The sequence below is a fragment of the Pecten maximus genome, chromosome 18, assembly GCF_902652985.1.
Source record: "Pecten maximus chromosome 18, xPecMax1.1, whole genome shotgun sequence".
NCBI lineage: Eukaryota > Metazoa > Mollusca > Bivalvia > Pectinida > Pectinidae > Pecten > Pecten maximus.
In genome coordinates, this window is record NC_047032.1 from 4,609,634 (window position 1) to 4,621,790 (window position 12,157).

Genomic DNA, 12,157 nt, shown 5'->3' on the forward strand with positions numbered 1-12,157 from the left:
GTCAGTTCATTAAAAGGAGCTCGAAAGGGTTCTGACCCCTTTCAGCTCCTACCTTCATGCCCAATTCGACGGCTGGATACAAGACGCCACGGACCAGGTGATTTAAAAATGTTCCACTGTAAATCGGATGTCACATTCATGGCTTGTAGATGGACCTAGTTTTAAAAGGTAGGAGCTGAAAGGGGTTCTTGAATGAGTAAGATATGTTGGTCAGTACGGAGCCGAGAGAAGACAACTCCCACTCTGCGATCTTTCCGACTGGGATTGAATGTTTTAAAATTTGGTTGTAATTTAAAAAGGTCGTTATTTGTCTCGAGAGACCAGCGTTGCTGCTATTTATTTTGAATACTTGTACAAATAACAGGTTTAAAATATCAATATGGCAGTTTGATATTTGTGTGTTGGAGAATTAAAGCATTTATTTTCTTCTTTGTCAACAAATTCGATTTGGCTTGGAATCCAAAGTTGCATTTTTTAAAGTTACGAGATACAAAAACAAGGTTTAGTATACGTACAAGGTGTACCAGAGTGTTTTAAGGGTCTCGTAACAGTAAACATTAGTGGGCAGAAAGAGAGTCAGCATCTTTTTAATGCGGTGGTCATCATTATGGTGGAGGACCAAACCAATGGCACATGCTTCAGCAAAAAAGATGGAGGCATCGTCTGGTAGTCGAACTGAAGTGCATTTATAATAAACAGTACGACAGGCTGCCGCCACTTTCCCACCGTTTTTAGAACCATCAGTGTAGAGTTGTGTATGAGAAGGGTAGTTAGAAATGCATTCCCGAGAGGAGAATTTGTGTCCTGCGGGTATTACATTGGGTCATAGTAAATATCGAAAGGTGTCAAATTGAAACATAATTAAATATAGAGTATATAGTGTTTGATTGTTGTCCTAGCTGTTACAATAAAAAAAGCTGTGACACTTGATGTTTAAGGTATGAAAATTGTGTTATAAAGGTGTCAAAATCCGTTTCCTGTTGAATTTCTTTGGCACCAGGCCACAGGAAACCAAATATTTTGAATTCATTCAGGAAAATTCTTCTGCTGATATTCCAAAGATTCCATCTAAATTCTATGTTTGTACTTCATTTTTTTCTGGCATGCTGGAGGCTTTACACCCTGAAACATAGCAAGAAGCCAAATGGTCATGTATCATTCACCTCCTACTGCTAATGAAACTTCATAGCGAAGCGATTTAAGAGGATGCTAGGCTGTTTACCAATGATTCAAATATCAAAGTAAATTTAATTCCTCGGTTTTGACCCTATGAACAGTCAATATCAGGCCTCTTCAGTGGGAAAGTTCTTTAAATAACTTTTAATTTTCAATAGGATGATGTCCAGTGTCATTGTATTGACAAGTAGGATGATGTCCAGTGTCATTGTATTGACCAGTAGGATGATGTCCAGTGTCATTGTATTGGACCAGTAAGATGATGCCCAGTGTCATTGTATTGGACCAGTAGGATGATGTCCAGTGTCATTGTATTGGACCAATAGGATGATGCCCAGTGTCATTGTATTGACCAGTAGGATGATGCCAGAGTTTGATCCAGAGTTCCAGAGATGAAGTCATTGATATCAATTATTGCCCAATGAACCACTCTTTGCCCTGCCCCTCAGGCCCCTGGTGGGTCAGCCCCATCATTTGTATAAATTTGAATCTCAGTCACTAACGGATGTAACCACTGAAATATCAATGTCATACATTAATATCAAAATAGCCAAATGGACCCCTTTCAGCTCCTACCTTCATGCCCAATTCAATTGTTGACGGCTCGATGCAAGACGCCACGGACCAGGTGATTTAAAAATGTTCCACTGTAAATCGGGTGTCACATTCATGGCTTGTAGATGGACCTAGTTTTAAAAGGTAGGAGCTGAAAGGGGTTCTTGAATGAGTAAGATATGTTGGTCAGTACGGAGCCGAGAGAAGACAACTCCCACTCTGCGATCTTTCCGACTGGGATTGAATGTTTTAAAATTTGGTTGTAATTTAAAAAGGTCGTTATTTGTCTCGAGAGACCAGCGTTGCTGCTATTTATTTTGAATACTTGTACAAATAACAGGTTTAAAATATCAATATGGCAGTTTGATATTTGTGTGTTGGAGAATTAAAGCATTTATTTTCTTCTTTGTCAACAAATTCGATTTGGCTTGGAATCCAAAGTTGCATTTTTTAAAGTTACGAGATACAAAAACAAGGTTTAGTATACGTACAAAGTGTACCAGTGTTTTAAGGATCTCGTAACAGTAAACATTAGTGGGCAGAAAGAGTCAGCATGCGGTGGTCATCATTATGGTCGAGGACCAAACCAATGGCACATGCTTCAGCAAAAAAGATGGAGGCATCGTCTGGTAGTCGAACTGAAGTGCAGTTATAATAAACAGTACGACAGGCTGCCGCCACTTTCCCACCGTTTTTAGAACCATCAGTGTAGAGTTGTGTATGAGAAGGGTAGTTAGAAATGCATTCCTGTGAGGAGAATTTGAGTCCTGCAGGTATTACATTGGGTCATAGTAAATATCGAAAGGTGTCAAATTGAAACATAATTAAATATAGAGTATATAGTGTTTGATTGTTGTCCTAGCTGTTACAATAAAAAAAGCTGTGACACTTGATGTTTAAGGTATGAAAATTGTGTTATAAAGGTGTCAAAATCCGTTTCCTGTTGAATTTCTTTGGCACCAGGCCACAGGAAACCAAATATTTTGAATTCATTCAGGAAAATTCTTCTGCTGATATTCCAAAGATTCCATCTAAATTCTATGTTTGTACTTCATTTTTTTCTGGCATGCTGGAGGCTTTACACCCTGAAACATAGCAAGAAGCCAAATGGTCATGTATCATTCACCTCCTACTGCTAATGAAACTTCATAGCGAAGCGATTTAAGAGGATGCTAAGCTGTTTACCAATGATTCAAATATCAAAGTAAATTTAATTCCTCGGTTTTGACCCTATGAACAGTCAATATCAGGCCTCTTCAGTGGGAAATTTCTTTAAATAACTTTTAATTTTCAATAGGACCAGTAGGATATGATGTCCAGTGTCATTGTATTGACCAGTAGGATGATGTCCAGTGTCATTGTATTGACCAGTAGGATGATGTCCAGTGTCATTGTATTGACCAGTAGGATGATGTCCAGTGTCATTGTATTGACCAGTAGGATGATGTCCAGTGTCATTGTATTGACCAGTAGGATGATTCCCAGTGTCATTGTATTGACCAGTAGGATGATGTCCAGTGTCATTGTATTGACCAGTAGGATGATGTCCAGTGTCATTGTATTGACCAGTAGGATGATGTCCAGTGTCATTGTATTGACCAGTAAGATGATTCCCAGTGTCATTGTATTGACCAGTAGGATGATGTCCAGTGTCATTGTATTGGACCAGTAGGATGATGTCCAGTGTCATTGTATTGACCAGTAGGATGATGTCCAGTGTCATTGTATTGACCAGTAGGATGATGTCCAGTGTCATTGTATTGACCAGTAGGATGATGTCCAGTGTCATTGTATTGACCAGTAGGATGATGTCCAGTGTCATTGTATTGACCAGTAAGATGATGTCCAGTGTCATTGTATTGGACCAGTAGGATGATGTCCAGTGTCATTGTATTGGACCAGTAGGATGATGTCCAGTGTCGTTGTATTGACCAGTAGGATAATGTCCAGTGTCATTGTATTGGACCAGTAGGATGATGCCAAGTGTCATTGTATTGGACCAGTAGGATGATGCCCAGTTTAATTGTATTGTACCAGTAGGTCATTAAGAAGTTGTTTAAATGACGTGAACATAGTTTACTTGAGAGTAAGAACCACGCCATTCACTTGAACTTACTTTGTAGCCTTTCATCACCACATGCTGCTAGCCTCACACACGTATCAGGACTCTTGGTCCCTCTGTGAGAAGTTGTTGTAAAAGATTTGAAGTCATTTGATCTGTGTCGTCTTGGAAGTTTTTAAAGGATATATTACTCATTTGAACAAAGCAGTAATTGTCTATCATTACTCACATGGCCATGGACCTCATGAGAAGGGGAAAGTTGATGCAGAACACCGCGCCACAAATTAACATAAACTTACCTGCCGTTCACACAGTAAACATGAGCACTTACCATATATGTGTCACAAATGAGGTTAATCAAATTGTTCTCTGCTTCCTTTTGTATCCTATCAGTATGGACCTGTAACAGAAAGAGTCACTTGGATATCGTACATTGATTCAATTAATGTATCACAATATAGAAGTTAGAAAACTGACACATCAGATAGGACACAACAATGTGTTTATATTGACACTATCATAACAACAGATCGGACACAACAATGTGTTTATATTGACACTATCATAACAACAGATAGGGGCCAACAATGTGTTTATATTGACACTATCATAACAACAGATCGGACACAACAATGTGTTTATATTGACACTATCATCACAACATATCGGACACAACAATGTGTTTATATTGACACTATCATAACAACAGATAGGACACAACAATGTGTTTATATGAATACTATCATAACAACAGATAGGACACAACAATGTGTTTATATTGAAACTATCATAACAACAGATCGAACACAACAATGTGTTTATATTGACACTATCATAACAACAGATCGGACACAACACTGTGTTTATATTGACACTATCATAACAACAGATAGGACACAACAATGTGTTTATATTGACACTATCATAACAACAGATAGGACACAACAATGTGTTTATATTGATACTATCATAACAACAGATCGAACACAACAATGTGTTTATATTGACACTATCATAACAACAGATCGGACACAACAATGTGTTTATATTGACACTATCATAACAACAGATAGGACACAACAATGTGTTTATATTGACACTATCATAACAACAGATCGGACACAACAATGTGTTTATATTGACACTATCATAACAACAGATCGGACACAACAATGTGTTTATATTGACACTATCATAACAACAGATAGGGGCCAACAATGTGTTTATATTGACACTATCATAACAACAGATAGGGGCCAACAATGTGTTTATAATGACACTATCATAACAACAGATAGGACACAACAATGTGTTTATATTGACACTATCATAACAACAGATAGGGCCCAACAATGTGTTTATATTGATACTATCATAACAACAGATAGGACACAACAATGTGTTTATATTGACAATATCATAACAACAGATCGGACACAACAATGTGTTTATATTGACACTATCATAACAACAGATCGGACACAACAATGTGTTTATATTGACACTATCATAACAACAGATCGGACACAACAATGTGTTTATATTGACACTATCATAACAACAGATAGGACACAACAATGTGTTTATATTGACACTATCATAACAACAGATAGGGGCCAACAATGTGTTTATATTGACACTATCATAACAACAGATAGGGGCCAACAATGTGTTTATATTGACACTATCATAACAACAGATAGGGGCCAACAATGTGTTTATAATGACACTATCATAACAACAGATAGGACACAACAATGTGTTTATATTGACACTATCATAACAACAGATAGGGCCCAAAAATGTGTTTATATTGACACTATCATAACAACAGATAGGACACAACAATGTGTTTATATTGACAATATCATAACAACAGATCGGACACAACAATGTGTTTATATTGACACTATCATAACAACAGATCGGACACAACAATGTGTTTATATTGACACTATCATAACAACAGATAGGACACAACAATGTGTTTATATTGACACTATCATAACAACAGATCGGACACAACACTGTGTTTATATTGACACTATCATAACAACAGATAGGACACAACAATGTGTTTATATTGACACTATCATAACAACAGATCGGACACAATAATGTGTTTATATTGACACTATCATAACAACAGATCGGAGCCAACAATGTGTTTATATTGACACTATCATAACAACAGATAGGACACAACAATGTGTTTATATTGACACTATCATAACAACAGATCGGAAACAACAATGTGTTTATATTGACACTATCATAACAACAGATAGGACACAATAATGTGTTTATATTGACACTATCATAACAACAGATAGGGGCCAACAATGTGTTTATATTGACACTATCATAACAACAGATAGGGCCAGACAATGTGTTTATATTGACACTATCATAACAACAGATAGGGCCAGATAATGTGTTTATATTGACACTATCATAACAACAGATCGGACACAACAATGTGTTTATATTGACACTATCATAACAACAGATAGGACACAACAATGTGTTTATATTGACACTATCATAACAACAGATCGGACACAACAATGTGTTTATATTGACACTATCATAACAACAGATAGGACACAACAATGTGTTTATATTGACACTATCATAACAACAGATCGGACACAACAATGTGTTTATATTGACACTATCATAACAACAGATAGGACCCAACAATGTGTTTATATTGACACTATCATAACAACAGATCGGACACAACAATGTGTTTATATTGACACTATCATAACAACAGATAGGGCACAACAATGTGTTTATATTGACACTATCATAACAACAGATAGGGCACAACAATGTGTTTATATTGACACTATCATAACAACAGATCGGACACAACAATGTGTTTATATTGACACTATCATAACAACAGATCGGACACAACAATGTGTTTATATTGACACTATCATAACAACAGATAGGGGCCAACAATGTGTTTATATTGACACTATCATAACAACAGATAGGACACGACAATGTGTTTATATTGACACTATCATAACAACAGATCGGACCCAACAATGTGTTTATATTGACACTATCATAACAACAGATCGGACACAACAATGTGTTTATATTGACACTATCATAACAACAGATCAGACACAATAATGTGTTTATATTGACACTATCATAACAACAGATCAGACACAATAATGTGTTTATATTGACACTATCATAACAACAGATAGGACACAACAATGTGTTTATATTGACACTATCATAACAACAGATCGGACACAACAATGTGTTTATATTGACACTATCATAACAACAGATAGGGGCCAACAATGTGTTTATATTGACACTATCATAACAACAGATAGGACACAACAATGTGTTTATATTGACACTATCATAACAACAGATAGGGGCCAACAATGTGTTTATATTGACACTATCATAACAACAGATAGGGACACAACAATGTGTTTATATTGACACTATCATAACAACAGATAGGGACACAACAATGTGTTTATATTGACACTATCATAACAACAGATCGGACACAACAATGTGTTTATATTGACACTATCATAACAACAGATCGGACACAATAATGTGTTTATATTAACACTATCATAACAACAGATCGGACACAACAATGTGTTTATATTGACACTATCATAACAACAGATAGGACACAACAATGTGTTTATATTGACACTATCATAACAACAGATAGGACACAACAATGTGTTTATATTGACACTATCATAACAACAGATAGGGGCCAACAATGTGTTTATATTGACACTATCATAACAACAGATCGGACACAATAATGTGTTTATATTGACACTATCATAACAACAGATCGGACACAACAATGTGTTTATATTGACACTATCATAACAACAGATAGGACACAACAATGTGTTTATATTGACACTATCATAACAACAGATCGGACACAACAATGTGTTTATATTGACACTATCATAACAACAGATAGGGGCCAAAAATGTGTTTATATTGACACTATCATAACAACAGATCGGACACAACAATGTGTTTATATTGACACTATCATAACAACAGATAGGACACAACAATGTGTTTATATTGACACTATCATAACAACAGATAGGACACAACAATGTGTTTATATTAACACTATCATAACAACAGATAGGGCCCAACAATGTGTTTATATTGACACTATCATAACAACAGATCGGACACAACACTGTGTTTATATTGACACTACCATAACAACAGATAGGGCCCAACAATGTGTTTATAATGACAATATCATAACAACAGATAGGACACGACAATGTGTTTATATTGACACTATCATAACAACAGATTGGACACAACAATGTGTTTATATTGACACTATCATAACAACAGATAGGACACGACAATGTGTTTATATTGACACTATCATAACAACAGATAGGACACAACAATGTGTTTATATTGACACTATCATAACAACAGATCGGACACAACAATGTGTTTATATTGACACTATCATAACAACAGATCGGACACAACAATGTGTTTATATTGACACTATCATAACAACAGATAGGACCCAACAATGTGTTTATATTGACACTATCATAACAACAGATAGGACACAACAATGTGTTTATATTGACACTATCATAACAACAGATCGGACACAACAATGTGTTTATATTGACACTATCATAACAACACACTACTCAATATAGTTCAAAAACCTATTTTCTATTTCTGGTGACAATTTTCCTGACCTTTGACCTGGCCTAAAAAGTCCTCCTGAGCCATAACTTTCTTTGAGAAAACACTGGATAAAGTCCAAGTAGAATCAGCCTAACAGAACTCAAAGTATTGTCCATAAAATAAAATCTAAGATAAAGTGTGAGTGTAATTGACCGAACAGTAATCATGGTATTGTGCAGAAATAAAACAAGAAACCCAATGGGCCTGTATCTCTCATCTACTAATAATGCAACTTTAAAGATGATATTTGTCCTGTATGTGGCTGCTAAGCTAAATACCTCTTCATTTCAATGCGAGAAACTTTAAAGATGATGTTTGTCCTGTATGTGGCTGCTAATTAGCTAAATACCTCTTCATTTCAATGTGAGAAAAGGTCAAGTGCATTCATTTTGACAAATTTTGATGACCTCCAACTGAGATTATTCCTGGTTCATATCATGAACCCAGCTCTCTAGCTTACTTAGATAAAAAAGAAGTCAAAATACATTTGACAACAGTGACCATGAAAGTCAAGGTTTTCCATTGGAACAAACGTGATACTTACCCTGCATCCCAGGATGCCACAGCTCAAATATCATGATCTTGGGCCACTTTTTTATTAAGAAGTCATTTAACTATTTTAGCACATTTGACCCCTATGACCTTGATTGTAAGTCAAGGTGAGCAAATTCGGAATCTTTTCATTCCAGCATGTTACAGGCGCTATATCAGGTCTCTTAGATTCTTGGTTATTGAGAAAAAGTAATTTAAAGTTTTTGTCCCATTTAATTCCTGTTAACTTTAAAGTAGGTCAATGTCATTCATTTCAACAAACTGGAAAGCTCACTTATACTCCTCAGACAGGTCAGTTTAAATAGACAGACACAGAGACAACCTAATTATTATAAGACAATTCACCTCATGATGCTGAGCCCTGATAATGTAGGATGTATTATAAAACAGCTTTTCACATGAAAAAAAAGATGATTGTGTGTTATTCATATATTGACAATATATGAGTTGAATCATTTGACATTTACCCCATTCAGTTCAACCCAGGGTACGTAAGTGTGCGGTGGCTGCAGAGCATCCGTTTTCAGTGCCATCTGGTGCTCCAACATGATTCCAGTATCACTCCGAGAACACGCCAGGATACCATCTATTTCCTTCAGACTGAACTGTTTTGCACACTGAAACAATCAAATTAACAGATACACGTATACTATTGTTATAGCATTATCATTACACAAAACCTCACAAAACACATACTACCTGTCAACCAGCTACACACTGAAACAATCAAATTAACAGATACATGTATACTATTGTTATAGCATTATCATTACACAAAACCTCACAAAACACAGACTACCTGCCAGCCAGCTACATATATGTGTAAAAGTTTAAGGAGTAGTAGTGTGCAGCCAGCCGGGATCAAACCCGCGATCCTCGGCTTACTGGTCCGCCGCTCTACCGACTGAGCTAAAGGGAAATTCCCCCTAGCCGGAAGCTAGAAGGCGACCATACAACTATGTACAGTATTTACAATTAAAACCCGGCCTGCTACATATGTTTGCTGACTTTGTCGGCTGAGATTGAATTTATGGTTTATTGGAAAGACACCATGTGAAGACACAATGAAGGTCTTATAACAATGTGATGTCATCAGAATGTGACAAGTTGCAACCCAATCCCAAAGGGTAGAGAAGAATTTCGAGTGAGATGGTATTTTAAGGAAGTTAGGATAGAGTTTTGTGGTTTGGTTCAGTTCAAACTTGTATATTTTAAAAGAAAAAAACATATATAATCCAAAATATATAACTCCATGAATTATAAAAACAATATGAAAACCATCTAAATATGTTCTGTATCTGTAGGAATGAATAGTCATAGTTTTCTATCTATTTTCACTTCACAATATTTTTGGTTTACAAAATGAAAGTAATGGAATTTGTGTATTTACACTTTAGTCTATTGTTCCACATAAGTAATGATTATATACATTTGAAATGTTACATGTTTAGTAAGAATGAATAACAATAGTTAAAAGACATTGTGGTTCATATTTAGAAAAAAAAAATGTTTTTGGAAACACATAATAAAGCTTATATATTTAGAATTTGATTAGTTGGAATCTCGTTATCTAGAATGGGTATACTATATGGATAAGATAAAGTATTTTTGGATGTTATTTTGATATTATTTACCTTTATATAAATTACATAATTATTAAGAGACTGTTATGTCATTTAATGTTAAATTACTATCCAATAGGATTTTAATAATGAGCGACGCAACACAATACAAGTCAGCTGAAGAGTCGAAAATGTCATTCACACACTTTCTCCCACATTTCTATTTCAGAAGGTTGACAGGTTGAAGAATTTAAGATAGAATATTGTGATTTTGTGATGTTTTGAGGAAGACGAAGTTAAGATAAGAGTTTCGTGATTTGGTGATGTTTTGAGGAAGACGAAGTTAAGATAAGAGTTTCGTGATTTGGTGATGTTTTGAGGAAGACGAAGTTAAGATAAGAGTTTCGTGATTTGGTGATGTTTTGAGGAAGACGAAGTTAAGATAGAATTTCGTGATTTGGTGATGTTTTGAGGAAGACGAAGTTAAGATAAGAGTTTCGTAGATTGATGGTACAGTAGTCCTTCGTTATACTGCCTCCTTTTGTCCAGTGTCGATTTTGGCAGTATAACGGGGGTGGCGGTACAAAGGGGTTTCAGTGTGAAGGCCGTCCGATTGTTTTATATCAGACGCTTAGGCATATTTAATTGTGCTAAACACAATATATTTGACACCAACACGGCAAGTAAACAAACATATTTATTTCATAGGATATTTAATGTACATGTATTCATATATTAAATGGAATATATAAGTTAGATGCAATTGATAAGTTATAAATATTCATAAACAGTGATCATTGTCCGGGGAACAGAACACTTGCACATGTATAATTAATGAGTACACATTGGGATCGCGAGATTTTATTTATAATGTACAATTAATGAGTACACATTGGGATCACGAGATTTTTTTTATAATGTACAATTATGTGTACACATTGGGATCACGAGATTTTATATATAATGTACAATTAATGAGTACACATTGGGATCGCGAGATTTTTTTATAATGTACAATTAATGAGTACACATTGGGATCGCGAGATTTTATATATAATGTACAATTAATGTGTACACATTGGGATCACGAGATTTTTTTATAATGTACAATTATTGTTTTCTTTGGAGTCTCCGTTATGATAATGATATAAACAACCACCAAACACATTCACATATTTCAGGTGAATGGTATCTATTAATAGCTCAGGGAAACTTACCTGTACACACCTGTATGTAGGTATTATACATGCATGATTGACACATCGACGGGCATGTGGCTGACGACAAAAATATAAATAATGGCGATACTTTCGGGTGATAGGATATTTTTGTTTTAAAACACTGTTGGCGGATGGCAGTATGCGGGGAATGGCGGTATTATGGGGTTTTATATAGCAGAGAAATCTGTTCCTTGCACACATATGACAGTACGCAGGGTGGCATTACTAACGGGGGGCTGTATACTGGGGGATTACTGTATATTAAGGAA

The 12,157-nt window shown here is 35.5% G+C and overlaps 1 protein-coding gene across 1 annotated transcript in view; it reads right to left on the reverse strand.

The window, feature by feature from the left end:
* Positions 1–932: 932 nt before the first annotated feature.
* LOC117316505 (gamma-interferon-inducible lysosomal thiol reductase-like) overlaps positions 933–12,157 on the reverse strand; it is a 37,808-nt gene continuing 26,583 nt past the window's right edge. The window contains exons 5-7 of the mRNA XM_033871122.1: positions 9,574–9,723; positions 4,125–4,193; positions 933–2,816 (exon numbers count right to left, since the gene is read on the reverse strand). Of these exons, the coding sequence (XP_033727013.1) occupies positions 2,763–2,816; positions 4,125–4,193; positions 9,574–9,723 (273 nt within the window). The 3' untranslated portion in view covers positions 933–2,762. The remainder of the gene's footprint in view (positions 2,817–4,124; positions 4,194–9,573; positions 9,724–12,157) is intronic.